The sequence below is a fragment of the Drosophila santomea genome, chromosome 2L (genome assembly GCF_016746245.2).
Source record: "Drosophila santomea strain STO CAGO 1482 chromosome 2L, Prin_Dsan_1.1, whole genome shotgun sequence".
Classification (NCBI taxonomy): domain Eukaryota; kingdom Metazoa; phylum Arthropoda; class Insecta; order Diptera; family Drosophilidae; genus Drosophila; species Drosophila santomea.
In genome coordinates, this window is record NC_053016.2 from 900,994 (window position 1) to 918,474 (window position 17,481).

At 45.9% G+C, this 17,481-nt stretch overlaps 1 protein-coding gene and 2 non-coding genes across 3 annotated transcripts; 2 read left to right on the forward strand and 1 right to left on the reverse strand.

The window, feature by feature from the left end:
* The first annotated feature begins 9,492 nt into the window (after nucleotides 1–9,492).
* LOC120458089 (larval serum protein 1 beta chain) lies at nucleotides 9,493–12,166 on the forward strand. Its single transcript, XM_039645607.2, has 2 exons — nucleotides 9,493–9,792; nucleotides 9,852–12,166. The coding sequence occupies exons 1-2, from the start codon at nucleotides 9,583–9,585 to the stop codon at nucleotides 12,015–12,017; spliced, it is 2,376 nt and encodes a 791-aa protein (XP_039501541.1). The 5' UTR covers nucleotides 9,493–9,582; the 3' UTR covers nucleotides 12,018–12,166.
* Nucleotides 12,167–12,354: 188 nt separating this feature from the next.
* Nucleotides 12,355–12,519, forward strand: LOC120444168. Its single transcript, XR_005615634.1, has one exon. It is a non-coding gene; the product is annotated as a U1 spliceosomal RNA (small nuclear RNA).
* A 921-nt stretch (nucleotides 12,520–13,440) lies between these two features.
* Nucleotides 13,441–13,605, reverse strand: LOC120444179. The gene has a single exon (XR_005615645.1). It is a non-coding gene; the product is annotated as a U1 spliceosomal RNA (small nuclear RNA).
* Nucleotides 13,606–17,481: the final 3,876 nt, after the last annotated feature.

The following is a 17,481-nucleotide window of genomic DNA, read 5'->3' on the forward strand; positions in this document are numbered from 1 at the left end:
TTAGTTGCAAATTGCCAGAAAGCAAGGCGGCAGCCAACAGCAAAAGCAAAAGCAAAAGGCGCTTCTGTCCAGAGAAATGGCTCAACATTTTTATGTGTTTTTGCTCATTTAGAGAGCTGTCTATGGCCAAGCCGAGCAAAATCATAAAAACCCACTGCCAATTGCCCGGGCTCCTCCTCTATCTTTCCTTTCTGGCAGCGAAGTAGTGGAGCATAAATAAATTCTCTGTTATTTTGGCAATTATTTTCACATTCGACTACATTCCTGCCCCCTCCTAGAAGTGGGTATGTGTATCTCTTGTGTCGAACTCATTTGTAATTTGCAGCTAGTTGGACCGAGAAATGCCCTTTGCTCCTTTGGGAGCCTGGGGATATCAGGCAGCTCAAGTCTGGATGGTGGAAAGAATTTGAGAAACTCTCTTTTAAATTAAGAAATTACACACTTTTCTAGAGTTTTCCCGATTGCTCATTGAGTTCCCTAAAAGACCCCATAAAATATATATTTAAATTCAAGTACAACTACTTGAGATATTTATATTCTATTTTTTCTGGGTACTCCTCATTCGAATTATGGCCCGGAAAATACTTCCCATTTGTTGCTGTTGCTTTGACTGCGACGCCATTAATTAGCCCCCACCTCCAGGATTTTCCCCCGAATTTCCCCGCCCTCTTTCCCCAAGGCCCGCCTCCTTTTCACCAAATCCAACTGCGATTCCCAGCAGCGATAGACATCTCGGTGCCGCATTCGTCTTGAGAATGGAAGGGGACTTTGCATGACACATGTTGTCAGCGGGCTCATCACTCATGCTACACAGCAAAATAATTCCAAATAAACTATAATTAACTTTATGATTATTCAGATCAGTCAGTTTTTTAATTAAAACAAGAGAGAACGCAAACAGCAGTGATTTTTCATATGTATATTTTAAAATATTGAAAAGCAATAGCTGGCTGCTTTTTATGTGTGTACCGATGGGTGAGACAACTATTCGCTTCGCTAATTGGAAAATGTCACAATTTATTTTATTTTTATGTTTAATTGGATTCCGCTGAACGGAAAGTTTACTTGCGAGGAATGGGATCCGTCGCCTAGGTACGATGCATGATAATTTTCTTAATTTGCGCGCCTTGATGAGCAGCAAAAGTGGGAAAAGCGGGAAAATCGAGAGGAGTGGGAAGTTGCTTGTGCTAGTGAGAAAAGGAAACTTTTTCCATTTTGCTGATGGCATGTGTACGTGTAAAAGTTTTGCCCACATCTAAAGGGGAGGGGCATTGAGGGGCGAGAGGGAGGGATGCTGCTGCCACAAGGACGACTCTTCAAAGGTGCAAATAAAGTAAATTATTAGATTCTTCTTCTGCAGCTTGTGGATTTCCGCTTCAATTACGGCCGCTGCTCTCGCATAAATTTCACTTGACAAACTTGCTCGTGATAGTTGGCCACCCCAACCACACACACACACTCGTACACACACACTCTCACACACACATTGACAAATTAAGGACTTCCGCAGGGGGCGACATGTAATTGCTATTAGTTATACCCCAGCCAAGTTTAATGAGAGTGGGGCGAACGTGTAATCGCAGCAGGAGCAGCTTCTCAACTAGCCATTTGTCCTTTTTAGATACATTTGGATTCATCCTAAGCTTAAAGTGAAGTAACTGAATGCATTTCAGGATTTCGGGGCCACTAATCTCAATATCAACATGAATTTTCCTGGCCCTCAAGTTCCATAAGCCCCACCAAATGTGGCAACACATCCGCTGCGCCTCTAATGAGCGCTTGAAGTTGTGTGGTTTCGGTTTCTCGACACCGCTGCTCTTCCGCTTCAACAGGCAGCTTCGTATGGATTTGGAATCAAAGGCGGCGGCTTTGGGTATAATTTCCCAGGCACATAAATAAATCACGTTGTCTGCCAGATAAAAAGCTTTATTGGCTTCATTATGGCAACGGCATTCTGCTTGGGCTTAATGAGAAATATATGCTGCACGGCGTTGCGTATACGCCGTGTAGACGACGCGTGTCCTTCGCCTTAATTTTTTTTTCCTTCGAGGGGTGCGCATAATAAATTTTCATTTTAATGACTTAACGCATAAAAACAAAAGCAAAACCAAAAACAACAAGAGCGCTGAGCAGATGATGAAGAATGCAGGGTGTTACAGGTGTTGTTGTGCGTCCTTGTTGCTGGTTGTTGGTTGCTGTTTTTACAACCATTTCTTGAGCTCTCGTGCTCTGCGCTTCATTTGTTACGCATTTTCCCAGCTCTGCCCCATTTCCCCATCGAGTTTTCCATCGCCTGGCCCCCGAGAGGCGTCGCATAAATGTGTTGGCAAAACATTTTTATGATGACGTGCTAAAGGGAACACTGGGATCTGTACTCCTGGATCTGGGATGCGAGTTGTGCCCACGCGTCGCCTGCGAGCTGAAAGTTAATTAGAAATTATGCTCGAGCTGCGCAGCTCGAAGCAAAAGTATACGAGTATACGAGTGTGCTGAAGTGTAGGTGTAATGGCGAACACACAACACCTTTGGGCTTTCGCAATGAGGCTTAAAAATCATACAAACATATAACCAGAGCCATAAACCTCGACGGCCTGGGCATAAAGCTAATGAATGCCACTCCTGATGTGTGTGCGTAGCAGAAGCGTGACAAGGCCTAAAAGAACACTCACTCAGTTAATGCAGTACCTGCCAAAGAATGCTCTAAGTACATAAATATGGTAACTATTAGTAAGAAAATCGATTTGGCTCAATTGAAACCAGCTAGATTTCATACCCACAAGCATTAGAAATAAATAACATTCTTCAGACACTCGGAAGAGAAAAGTAAATTGAGAAAAGAGCATTTTCGTTGTGCGAGGACATTCGATGCCAGGCGAATGTTGTATCAAATGAAGAGTTTCGCATTTCACATTTCACATTTCGCAGTCAATTGTCTTTTATGTGCTTTCGCCGCACTCATTTCACTTCCGCCCGGAATATGTGTACACTCTGCTGTTTTTATAGGGCCAAAACATATTTTTCGTTTTTGGCTTTGCATACTTTCTGAGTGTTATTCGCACGCCAGGGTTGTCGAGTGCTTTTACATTTTCCATATAGTTTTTCTTTTGAATCGTTTCAAGCAATGAGATTTAAAAAGTTGCTAAGCGCTTTTTATGTCTAATTTATTTTCGAAAAGGCGTTGACCCTGCAAGTGATTTAATCGTGAAGCGTAAGCGAACCTGGCAACCCTAGCTGAGGTGAGGGTGTGCTTTTAATACATTTTCGCTTCAACATTTCCACAATAACAGGGCGGAGCGGAGTCGGGAAATTACCATGCCGCTTATCAACACACTCACATCGGCATGAGCATCGTTTTGCTCGATGGCACTTTGGGGAGCAACTATGCAGCGCGTTCGCTGTGACAGTGACTAATAAAAGTACACACACACACACACACACCCATACACACACACCAACACAGCATATCCTGGCATTGCCACAAAAGCAATATAATAGTCAAGCTGCCTCGCCGCTCCCCCCTGGTGGTAATATACAATATTTTCCGCTTTCTTTTTGCACCGTTTTCATTTGTTACTAAAATCATAAACAAATGTTGGTGCAGAGTTGCGCGCTATCTCGCATATGGAATAAAAATGGAACACACACAAACACGGCCAGCAAATAAACTGCTCGTAAAGCAAAAAAAAAAATGTAAAAAAATCAAAAGTAGGGGGAGATAGACAAAAACCAAATGTTGCGAAAAACAAGTAGAACTTTGTGCTTGCGTCTCCCGACTAATGACATACCTAGTACTCACACATATGGCTCTTTACAATCCGGCTCGAAGGACCATATAAAGCAATTCTCTTTGAATGGATAGTTTCGTGGCATATTTAGTTAATTTCTATGATTTCGTAGTAGAGCATAGCCCTGCGTCCAGGAAATACCCATTGTCAAAAGGCATGAGTCGCTGAATCTGTGGGTTTGGAGAGGTTTTCAGGCTGAAGAGTCGACTGGCGTGGTGGGGACTCCAAGGGGTAGCGACTTAATCTCCATCTAAACGCAATGGAGTCGTAATAACAACAGAAAACAAATAAAAAACCGAGTCCTACGGAGCAGACACACAGGATATCTGCGCATACATATGCATGATCTGTACGTCTGTGTGTGCATATGGTCGCATTCATAGTTTACTTTTTTCCACTTCATTTTATACCACCACCCTCGCTTTTCCACTGCGGAGAAGGCAGGAAGCGTAGGAAAAATGGCAATTTGGTGTTCTTTTTTTCATTTTTTTCATTTTGCTCATTTCTCTTTTATTTCGAATGTTGACTGACTCCCTGACTCACTCGCTTGTGCGTCGTTACAAGCGCTTTTTCTTTTCCTATTTCCAAGGATGTGCGGCTGTGTGTGCTGCTGATTAGCCCACTTGGGTGCCATTGGAGTGCTTCATTTGATCCTTGGCCGCAGTTCTAAGCCCCCCTCCCACACCCCTCGACTCCTTTCCCTTTCCCTGTCTGTGTCCATGTCGATGTCCATGTCCTTGTGCCGCCAACATTGTACACACACGTGTCCGCTTGTGTCCGTTGTGTCCGTTTGTGTCCGTTTAGGTGTAGCTCCTTCTGCAATTCGCCATCTTGTCTCCTGCACTTCTCACAGGCCACAAATATGAGTGTGTTCGCAGAGAAGAGCAGCAAAAAAATGAAACAGCTGGAAAACCGAGCAATATGCCCTGCATCGATGACCTACAGAAAAGCTATTAGATATTTGTTGCTATGATGCGGATTTTGATCGAGTAAGCTGGATAAATAAGAACATTCTAGGCCAAAATACAACTATTTCATATCTCACTTTAGCATAATTTGTTTGTAAAACGGCCAAGCTGGGAATTATTTCAATTAAAATAAAGTTTAATAATTCCTGTACTGTGTAATATACGTTATCAATTTATGGACTGAGGTCTTGAGTTCTGTACAGCGTTTTCGGCGTTCTCTCTAACCGAATGGCTCCAACTTTTCCATGTTGCTTACATGCTGCCTGTTACATGGAGTATTGTACATTATTGTGTTGTTGTCTCGCCTCATTTGTGTCCAGCCCCATCCACTTCCATCCTATTCCATCCTCTTCCATCCGAACATTGTCGTCCTTGCTACCATGTCTTTGTGGTCATTTCCAGCTGCTCCTTTGCCCCGAGGCCCGCGTGCCCAAGAAATGACAGAGGGAATAAAGAAATTCCCGCAAAATTGCTGGCCAAGGAACAATGAATTTGCCAGGGTATCGAATGCTTCGACAACAGCCACCCACTCGAACCCTCGTGTGTTTCGTACACTCGAAACACTCGAAGCAGTCGCCCTAATTTGGTCATTACCCAGGTTGATGGGATCGTAAAGTGTGGCTGTGCGTCTGCAGGTCCTTTTCATGCTGCTCCTGACAGGGTAGGGACAATTTTCAGGTCATTTAATTCAAAAGTCATATGTTGTCGTAATTGAAATCCGCAGGGCGAAAGGCGGGGGCACACACACAAACACACAGAGCAACAGAAACAGAAGTCCACTGAATTGCATAATTTGATTAAAATATTACGGCGTATTTATTCTTGGGTTCGCTTTCACTTTTCTGCCCAAATCGAATATTTCATGCGAACCGCTCGCCATATTTTCCAGCGGTTGACCCCAAGGGAAAATCTGATGAGGGGGCGGAAAGCGGAAAAGCGGAAAAGGGCAACCTTTGCTGACTCGGAAAAGGCGCCGCAGATACAAGCAGATACAAAAACAGACAACCAAAAAGTAGTTTGGTGTAAATTTACATTTTATATTAAAGTGACGCAGCTGTCGTTTCGGGTTTTGCCCCAGGCAAAATGAGTTTTTAAGCGCTTTTCCATCCTCATGTGTGTGTGTGTGTGAAACCGCAGAAATCAAGGCAAAGGGCAACATTTCTGGAGGAGATTTCTACTTTAAGGCTGGCGTGAGTCCCTTAGGCGTCTAGTTGCCCTATTCATTCAGAGCATCAGCCGGAACATCATTATCCTCGTTTGCCCGATTTTCACAATTTTCCTGTGGCTGCAACTAATTAGTGGCTGCACCTGCTCATCACTGCGGCGTGGAAAACCCTTTGCTCCTTTGGCTCCTTTGGCCATTAATAATGCTTTCGCTGGCGTTGGCCACGTCATCGGATGCCGCCGACTGCCCCTTCATCTTCTGCTGCTCCGAGTCATCTGCTGGCCTTCTCATTTTTTAAACCGCCCGATCTGCGAAAACCCCAAGCCAAACAAGCTGATAAAGTTGAAAGCAGCCACATGAGTGGGTTTGCTTACACCGGAAACAGTGAACATTAATTAAAAAGCATGGAATTATTCCTACAATTCGATTATATTCTTGATTAAGCAACGAACTTACAGCATATTGATACTTGCTAGTATTTTATTTTTCATTTACGCTGTTTCTTTGCCAACTTCAAGTTATTTCGCGCAGTGCAGCGCTTGTGTGCAGCATGACGGTCAGCAAGCGACAAAGCACACGATTAAATTACAAAATGTCAATAACGATAACGAAATGAAATTGATTGAAACGAGTGGCGACCACACAATGGATGCGACATCCCCTTCCACACACATATGTACTATATGTGGACCTGGACCTGGACATCCTCATCCTCATTCCCAGTCGCGTGATAAATGATGCGTGTGTGCTTGAGTGGATGACACCTTGCAGATATGGCAGCTATGGCAGATATGGCTGAAATGCGCCACACAATGGCATGTCAATTAAAATGCCCGATGTTGAAATCATTCGCAATTAATTCATAATTAAAATGCGACACATTATCAAAAGAGTGCGCAGCGGGGTGGGTGGTATTTACACAAATTGCGAATGAATATTCATGAGTGTCAGCCAACAGCCAACAGTTCACTCGAAAGGGTTCATTTGGTGCACTTCGTTCGCTTGGGGAAAACCTAGTTGGTGTTCTGAACACTGAACACACCTCAAGTTCCCAGCTCAACTGGTCCTTCGCAGTGGTGTGGACATTTTTCGGGAGCTTGCAACTTTGGCAGCCCGGAGCGAGAACAATGAAATGCACTTAAATGCATATATAGTTGTAGCGACAAAATTTGCAGCACTGAAATGCGGTTCAGTTGCCGAAAGCACACAAAATGGGAGTGGAAGTGGCCAATCCTTTGCAAATAATGTGCGTGCATAAACAAAAAGCAGAGGGAGTGGGATTTTATCTTCATCAACTGATCCTTCCGTTGCATAGATACACGCAGATGAGGTCCTGCTCCTTCCAAATTAGCGCCATAAAGTATGCAACACGCTTTTGCCAGCGCTTTTAATTTGTTCGCCGGCACTACGACCATCAAATATTCATTTCTGCGGCTTCTGCGAGAGAAGTGGTTCTGGGTGGTGCTGGGTGGTGCTGGGCGGTGGGAGGTCCATCAGAGTTCAAGACCTAGCCCGTTCTTCAAGGGAAAACTTTCGGCTAATTTGCGTGCGGCAACTAAAACATTTTCCTCGTAGGCGGTTTCTGTGCGGCTTTGTGTGGCTTCCGGTTAACGCTCTGTTCGCAACTAAATTTCCATTCAACTGTCATTTGCGAGGCAGCAGCCAAAATGCCAAATTGCCAAGCTGCCACAATGCCCATCCCATTTGAATTTTCATTTCACTGTCATAAGCAAGCGATTAATGACTGACAAGTAATTAAATATGCTGTGTTAAGTCCCCATCTTCATCATTTTCATCGAAAGAAAAGGCGAGATGAAGCTATCTATCATGGGATAGCTTTGATTGGGCCATAAAATTAAATAAACGGCTGGCTAAATTCCACTATCAAATTGAATTCGGCAATTTGTCCCTGCACTCTGCAGCTCCGTTTATTATGCAAAGGATGGGGAGCAAACTGTTTATGTTGCCTGCTCGGCCCATAAAAAAGAGGCGGACTGCGGTTCTCCGCCGGAAATCTCATTTTGTTTGTAAATCAGCAATTTGCAGCCGGGCACAGGACCTTCTCGTTCACGTTTTCGATGTCGATGTCGTTGTCGCCTCACCAACACACTCGCCCACATCGGTACACAGCGCGAAAACCTTTCTTACTATTAAAATGCTAAAGTGTCGGAATACATTTGATATATGTTTCCTGCTGAGTAGATTATATGCTTGATTCTATATGGGAATCATACATGCCAAATATATAGCTCAGCTTGACTTGGAGTCATTTTTCTCAGTGCACACACTCACATTTTTAAACGCTCAATAAGATTGGAAAATTGATGGCGGTATTGCTCATTGGTTTGGTAACGCTTTCCGCTCCCCGCTTTTCCGGGCACCCTTTTGCTTATCGCTCGGCAGGACTCGCAGGAGCAGGAGCAGGAGCAACTGGCTCCACCCACTTGGTAAGTAAGTAAATCCCTCATTTTCAGTGAAAATAAAAATTGCCCCAGCAGCGTAACGCAAAATAAACACATTTAAGTTGCAAATTGAATTTTGCATAATCCCAGGCGCTGTAGCGATGCCACTTGGGCTGGGTTTCTGGGTTCTCGGCTCTGGTTTTCTGTCCTGGTTCTGTGTCCTGGGCTTCTGGATCTCCTTATCGCGGGTCCGTCTTCGTCCTGCACTGTCTGTCGCCCTTTTTTATGTGCTGGCTGCCGTTGGTGGCACTGGCACACTTCACATCAGCGCATGAGACGGAATTTCTGATTAGTTGCCATGGATTCCCCTTCGGCGCCCAACACTTGGCACTTGTTTACCCAGCTTTGACTTTGCCGGAATTCTATTTATTTTCGAAAATTTCTTTTGGGAGTACGTACGCGCCACTCTACCCACATGAATGTCACACACGCAGGAAACAGGAGGCAGGAGGCAGGACATCTCCTCTTTCTAGGCGTGTGATCCTGGGGGATTTACAAAGTAGCCGCGTAATTGAATTTACTTTATACTTTGCCTGATTAGAAAAAGTTGATTGGATTTCACGCAGCCTCATATGGCGGCACACGCAGCTCTTCTCTTGGTTTCCAGATGAAAGTGTCTGGGCCAAGTCAATTAATGTAGGTAGATGGTAGGGAATTCAATATTATTACAAGTTTTAAAAATATTTACATTTTTGGCATGACATTCTAATGTATCTGTTTCGCAGCAAAAGACGCAACAGTTCTAAAAATACATTGGCGACAACAAAGATGCATCGAACGAGAGACTTGAGATAGCCGGTCACGGATTTGAATTCGGTTGACGTAATGCCGGCTTGATTGCACCTGCAGAACGAGCTCTTGGCAACCCAATGAGCTGAGCCCTGGCTTCGATAAGCGATAAGAGGGTAGCAAGGCGAGTTCGGGTGATAAGAGGTGGACGACGAATTGGCGGCGAAATTGGACAGATGGCGCGGTCGCAGCACCTGAGATACACCCAGTGACCCCCAAACTGCACCGCGATATCTCGCCACAGATTCCGAGCTCCATATGCCGCGATCGTGGGCGATTGGCGTTGGGTATAAAAGCAGCCAGGTGGACGGCAGTAAGGCAACAGTCTTTAGGCATTGGATCCACTGGGTGCATCTGATCCGGAGCAGTTGAGTGTAGAGTTCAAGCGTAGAGAGTTGCAGGAGTCCTCCAACATGAAGATCGCCATCGCATTGCTGGCCTGCCTGGGCCTGGTCGCCGCCGCCAGTTTCCACCAGACCCACGAGGTCAAGATCGCCGACAAGGCCTTCCTACTCAAGCAGAAGTTCCTCTTCGAGATCGTCTACCGCGTGGAGGATCCGCTGATGTTCGAGGAGTACATCAAGCAGGGCTCGAAGTTCTACTTTGAGGAGTCCTACTACACGGTGAGTGCAGACAGCATTGGGTCAAGTGTTCCATCGCCCTAACCGCCGATCCCTTCCAGCACTACGACCTCTACATGAAGAAGTTCTTCGAGGCCTACAAGGCGCACGCCCTGCTGCCCAAGGGCGAGTTCTTCGGCGCCCTGGTCATGTCCCACGCCAAGCAGGCCCGCGGTCTGTTCAACTTCTTCTACTACGCCAAGGATTGGGAGACCTTCGCCGCCAACGTGGCCTGGGCCCGCATGCACGTGAACGAGGGCATGTTCGTCTACGCCCTCACCTTGGCCGTGATCCACCGCAACGACTTCCACGGACTGATGCTGCCCTCGATCTACGAGATCTTCCCGCAGTTCTTCTTCAACAGCAAGTTCGTGTTCGAGGCGGAGAAGTTCGACTACGAGATGTGGATGAAGATGAGCATGTACGAGAAGGAGTACATGGACGTGTACTACAAGGGCCACTCCTACGGATACGACTACCCGACCATGTACCAGTCCAGCGACTACACCTACATGAAGGACTTCAAGACCTGGCAGTGGTGGAAGCTTATGGGTCTGGGCGAGCACTGGTACAGCGAGGACAAGTACATACTGCGCGAGAACATCTACGAGTTCAACCAGGAGAGCAAGTGGCTGTCGATGATGAAGGACGTGAAGAAGTTCTACATGCCCGTGGACTACAGCCGCGACCTGAACATCTACAACGAGGAGTCCAAGCTCTCCTACTTCACCGAGGATCTCGGCTGGAACGCCTACTGGTACTACCTGAACATGGACTACTCCTTCTTCCTGGACGGCAACACCTTCGACCTCAAGAGCGACCGTCGCGGCGAGTGGTGGCTGTACAACGTGCACCAGCTGCTCAGCAGGTACTACATGGAGCGCCTGTCGCAAGGATTCGGCGAGATCCCCGAGTTCTCCTGGTACCACCAGATCGAGATGGGCTACGATCCCCAGATGATCTACTACAGCGGCATCGGCTACAGCTACCGCAAGAACTACTACGAGATGGACACCTACGCCAACTACGACATGCTGGACAAGATCACCGGCTTCCAGAAGCGCATCCACAACATCGTCGAGCTCGGCTACTACAAGACCGCCGATGGCCACACCATCGATCTGCGCAAACCCGAGGCCATCGAGTTCATCGGCAACATGCTGCAGGGCAACGTGGATGCCATGGACAAGATGTTCTACCAGTTCTGGTACATGCTCGCCCACATGTACTTCGCCGACGCCGACTACCACCAGATGGACGTGTACCCCAACGTGATGCTGAACTTCGAGACGATGATGCGCGACCCCATGTACTACATGTTCTACAAGTCCATCGCCCAGGTGTACTTCCAGTTCATGCACTACCTGCCCAAGTACACCAAGGAGCAGCTCCTGATGCCCGGCGTCACCGTGAAGCACGTGGAGGTCAGCGACCTGACCACCTACTTCGATCTGGTTGACTTCGATGTGACCAGCATGCTCAACGACAAGATGATCTTCCAGGACGGCAAGTTCGTGTGGGACAAGTCGCTGTTCGCCCGCCAGATGCGCCTCAACCACAAGCCCTTCACCTACACCTACACCATCGAGTCCGAGAAGGTCGAGAAGGTGGTCATCCGCGCCTTCCTCGGTCCCAAGTTCGACGAGTTCGGCAAGGTCATTTCCCTGGCCGAGAACCGCATGAACTTCATGGAGATCGACGAGTTCTACTACGAACTGAAGGCCGGCACCAACATGGTCACCCGCAAGTCCAGCGAGTTCTACTGGACCGTCAAGGACCGCACCACCTACAGCGAGCTCTACTACTACATGATGATGGCCTTCGACGGCAAGTACGACTTCCCCCTGGACATCAGCGAGCCCCACTGCGGATTCCCCGACCGCCTCGTCCTGCCCATGGGCTGGCAGAAGGGCATGCCCATGCAGATGTTCTTCATGGTCGTCCCCTATGTGGCCCCCGCCCACGAGCAGTTCTCCACCTTCGACTACACCTACTCCTGCGGCATCGGATCCGGAGCCCGCTACGTGGACAGCATGCCCTTCGGCTACCCCTTCGACCGCGAGATCGACGAGTACGAGTTCTTCGTGCCCAACATGTACTTCAAGGACGTGTCCATCTACCACGCCGACACCATGGAGCCCTACTACAAGTACAAGAGCTACTCCAACTACGGCCACTTCGACTACGCCTTCTTCAACGACTACTACACCAAGTACTTCAAGTTCTGAGCATCGTCGTTGTGTGTGCGGCCTCGAATGCGAAACCCGTAAAGGAACCACGGCACGATCTACCCATTGAGCGGATGTTTTTAGAATCTCTGATACCTAGCTTGTAAGGTGCGCAAAAAGTCTAATAAACTTTCGAAAACCCTGTAAAAGTGCTGCTATCGCTCGACTTATTTCTCATATGTACATATACATATTCCAGAATTTGATAAGGCAATAATCTTTGAGTAAGGGGCGTCACATACTTTTGGGGTCATTTATATACAGCAGACGTACCTACAATTCCCAACTGCTTCTGGCCAACGCCGCATGGAAAGCCATCCCCGGAGCGGAGAAAAGCATACTTACCTGGCGTAGAGGTTAACCGTGATCACGAAGGCGGTTCCTCCGGAGTGAGGCTTGGCCATTGCACCTCGGCTGAGTTGACCTCTGCGATTATTCCTAATGTGAATAACTCGTGCGTGTAATTTTTGGTAGCCGGGAATGGCGTTCGCGCCGTCCCGACATAAACAATAAATTATTATAACTTAGTTAGGCATTTTCTTATTGTCTTACTTTATTTTATTTATAAAGGACGAGAAGAAATCTAACAAACTTGTCTGCGCTGTGCGCTTAGATTTATTTCGGCTCCAACAGTGTCAAATTGAAAGTACTTTCTGTTCATGATACGATAGCCTTTGACCTTTGAGGACTTTGAATTATTTAAAAAATTTTAAGCATTTTCTTGTTGTCTTTACTTTATTTTATTTATAAAGGACGAGAGGAAATCCGACAATCTTATTTGCGCTGTGGGCTTAGATTTCTTTCGCTTACAACAGGGTCAATTTGTTCATGATAAAAATAGCCCACGTTATTAGATGCTGTTTGGTTTTCAATATAATAATTTCTTTTAAAGCGACTTTAAAATTTTTTAAAACATTTATAAGACTAAGATGCCTTAAAATTAGTTCTATGCATGAAATAAAAAATTAAAGTATGTGTTTGTTTAAGAAGAAAAGATATACGCAAGAAGATTGTAAGCAATGGCTCTGGATGAGTAGTAGTAGTGCCTCGAGAGTCAACAATTGGAAACCATTTTTTAAATTAAAATTAATTAATAAATAAAATATAAAGAGTGAACAGTGACAGGATGAACAGAGTAACACAGTAAACAAATTCAGGTTCGAGGGACTTAATTAACAATGAGAAATGCGCATTTCAAATCTACTGTAACGTTACAGTTAGAGAGGCATTGTAAAACGTTTGTTATACGGACATTTCATATATGCCAATATTATGCGGATTAAGACATTATCATATATACAAAAAAAAAACAATTTGTAAAATCCAAACTTAGACTAACGCTTAGGACCTTTTGCTGGCGCCTCATAAATACAATAATAAATATAATAGAGACCTTAAAACTAATTTTAAATTTATTTCTCATGTCGGGACGGCGCGAACGCCATTCCCGGCTACCAAAAATTACACGCACGAGTTATTCACATTAGGAATAATCGCAGAGGTCAACTCAGCCGAGGTGCAATGGCCAAGCCTCACTCCGGAGGAACCGCCTTCGTGATCACGGTTAACCTCTACGCCAGGTAAGTATGCCTTGCTCCGCTCCGGGGATGGGTTTCCATGCGGCGTTGGCCAGAAGCAGTTGGAAATTATTGGGGTGAAAGTGCGTGAAAGTCTCACCCCCGAAAGTATGTGACTCAATGCGACTGCTGAAGATGGGTTGATTGCGAGAACTGTTCGTTGATATGTACTTCTTATCTGTGTGCACCCTTATATTTTATGTACCAAGTATACTATGTATTTAGTCTGTAGACAATTTTATTGGAAATTTTAAAATTTGATTAATATTTTAACAAGCGAATAAGGCAGTTTTTAAGCCAAGCAGAGTGGTGCATAATTTTTAATTAAAAGTAAACAATCTACCCACTGTTGTTGTACTAGCCACGAAAATATCAGTAATAAATCGTTATGAATGGTGAAAAATCAGCGGAATATGGTTAACCTGATATATCTTCTATTCGGAATATTTATGGCAATAAAAAATGGTTTTGTAGAATTTCACAGGCCGCAAAAAACAAATAATGAAAATAGTTTCGGCAACTCGACAGAAAGGATCAGCGGGGGGGACGGGGACACCGAAAGTGATTTAATTTATGGCAATTACAAATTGTTATTAGAAATTTGCGGTCAGCGAGTGCGCAAACAACCGCAGGTGAATTTAAAATCAAATGGGAAATGAAGCAGGCTGAAACAGCAAAAAACAGAAAAGCAAAAATTATTGTTGACATAAGCCGCATATTCTGTGTGATGTGCGTGAATTGTTTGCTGTTTGTTTGCTTGTTTGTTCGTTTGTTGGTTTGTTTGTTTGTTGGTTTGTTGGTCTGTTGGCGGGCCACTCGTGTCCTTTTGCATTATTCCAGCACATATTGTGATGCGCTGAAGGGACTCGCTGAAAATGCATAATTAAACTAGCAAACACGGCCATCAATTTGGCCCCTGTGCTTCGCAGTCGCTGTCGCTCTGTTTTTGATGAGCACTTGACAAAACGCTAATGAAAGTGCTGCAGGGGGAGTGTGAGTGCTTGTGTTTGTGTTTTCGCGGCATTTTAATTAATAAATGTCCATCCAATTTGGCCGGGTAACCTGGCCAACCGACCGCCATTGTGCCACCGTGTGACCGACCAACTTTGCCACATTAGCTGCAATTCAACTTTATCAATAGGCTTCTAATTAACTCGCACATGAGCGAAGTTTCACACACACACATACAGCTCGTCCTGCAGGACCCTTTCTCCTCTCCACAACCCACAATCCACAACACTTTTGCGATGAGTTTGCTGATCTAGTTTTCGGGCTTCATGTTTAATCAGTTCAAACGCGATTCCGCAGTGAAGCCATCTAATCCCCTTTCGACTCCTCAGTCACGTATTCAGAGAACATTTCATAGTCTCCGGTGGGTGAGGAACTAGTGTACACTTAACCAAATATTACAAAGCAATCAAATTGACAAAATATATAATGAATAGGTATAGGGTATGAAAACATTATAGGTGCATTCAAGTTATGTGAGGTAACAGACTGCAGTTTTTATGCACAGGAAGTAAATAAGATCTCGAGTTCTGATATTTATTATTTGTGAAAATCTCAGAAATCCCTATCTAATTTCTGCTCGGCAAGGACCAAGGACCAAGGACTAAGGAGCAGCTCCTTGATGGGCGTCCGAGTGCGTTTCCTGCGTAATTATTTGGGCATGAGATGGAAACTTTTTGGCCGGCAAACAGCGAAACTTTGCCATCATATTTCTAGCTGCCGTGCCGTGTCGTGTCCTTTGGTTTCCCGGAGACCAGTTTCTGGCCAGGACGAAGGCGAGTGTGGGTGTGGGCGTGGGCAGCATAAGCAGGGATAAGTGCTCCTGAGTGGACAGGACTCATTGTGCCCGGCCTTCATTAGAGCTGACTGAGCGAATAATAAACAAGAAGCAATCGCCTCCTTTTCCTTTGCGGACTTTTGCTTTTTGTTCCGTTCGGGCGGTGTGTTTAAAAGCATTTCCATGCTAAAACAAAAGGCCATTCAATAGGATTTCGCCTTTATGGGACTGGCTGCCCAAATGCGGCTTAAGTTAGTGCCTCTTCCTCTTGCTCCTGCAGTCGAAGTCCTTTCGCCGTCCAGGACATCCACAGTTGGCACTCCCCGTGGCCGTATTTACATGCTCGCCCCCTCAGTATTTGCTCGTCCAAACGACTTTTCTTCGTTTCCTCTGTTCTCGGTGAAATTCTAAACCTTTTATGGCAGTGGAATCGGTGGGTGGTGGTGATGGTCGTATGCGAGGCATGGCCTCGCACAAACGGAGCTTTTAAAATATTCATAGAATTGCTTTAATAACGGCAAATGAGCAAGCCAAAACGCTTCAGTCAGCCCCAAAATGTCATTCTGCGATATGCACTGCAACAAAAGGAAGTCAGTTGGATTCTCTTACTAATAACTACACTATCAAACATATTTTGTTGAGGTGTCTAACTCAACGGCGTAGACAACTCCTACGATCAAAGTTCTATGATTCAATTAGTTTGAAATCACACCCCAGTTTCCCGCAGTGTGAAGTGCTCACTTTACTATCCAATTGTCCATCTCTATCGACGGATGTCGTATGGCTGGAAGGAGGGAGGAGGGGGGGAGTAGGCCACAGGTTATGCGGCAAAAAGCAATTTTTATTTACCAGCGGGCTCCGCAAAATCCACCGGCTCCATTCCACTTCGTTGACTGATTGGCGAGACGGCGCCACAGCGCAAATACCGGGAACGGGATCCACAGACCGGCGACCGGAGACAAACGAGGCGTCCATCTCAAGATGCGCACCCCAATCCCCACTCCCCAATCCCCAATCCTCAGTCTCCGATGCCGAAGCCCATGCCCGCTATCGAGCCACTCCATCGGCTTGGTATGCAAATCAGGGACGACGACGCCGGGCAGGAAGTTGATTAAATGACAAAATAAATAGAAAGTGAAGGATAATGTCAACATTCTAAGTGGTTTTCTTTTAAAAAGCTTAACTGACAATGAACCGCAGGGCAGCGGTCGTCCTGCGCTCCTCCTCGCTCCCCTCATCGTCCTGCGGCGACCACGGCATCAAGTTGAATAAATTATTTTTGTGACTGGCGGGCAGGCTGGAATCCAGAATCAGGCAGGAGGAGGAGGAGGAGGTGGAGGAGGGGAGCTGCGGGAGTCGGGATTCAGGACACAAGTCCTTGAGGTCGCTGCCACAGGAAATTGACTTTGATAGTGCATGAAATTTGATGATAATTTAACATTTTTCAATTTGGCTTTATGGGCCCAAAGCCCACGTGGCGGCTACACTGGAAACAATTTGGCATGCTCTCGTTTGGTAAATGTTAACTTAAGTAACTACCTAGTTTGTAACAGTGTGTATTTGTTTTTTAGTACCATAATTTCCTTACCAATCAACTTTGCTTTGTTTAGTGCTTAGTTTTGACCACTTGTTCAAGTTTCTCGCAGTGCAGGCCCATATGAAGCCACTTCGAAGGCAAGGGGATGATGGAAATGGGGAATAAGGGTGCTGGCAGAGCATCCCCGTCGGCGGCTAATGAGCTGCCCTTATTAAATTGAGCGTGCGGAAATGTTGGACATGGCCAAAGTCAAAGTCTCTTATCCTGACAGCAGCAAATTGTTTTGCCCGCACTGACAAATGCTCGGCTTGCCGGCCAGCAAGGATCTCTTTGAGCCGTTTTTGTGTCGCCAATTTAATTGAAAGGACTCCCGCTGGGAGCCTCTTTGGCGCTGTTCCTAATTGGTTGCTCCGGATGCAGCAGATCCTTCGTCCTTCGCCCTTCTGCACGCTGTCCGCTCTTCGAGGACAAATGGCGGCGACACGTATGCATCATTAAGTTTCTGGCCAGACGCCCAGTCTGTTCCTCGTTTGATTTAGATGGAAAGGACACAACTGCATTATA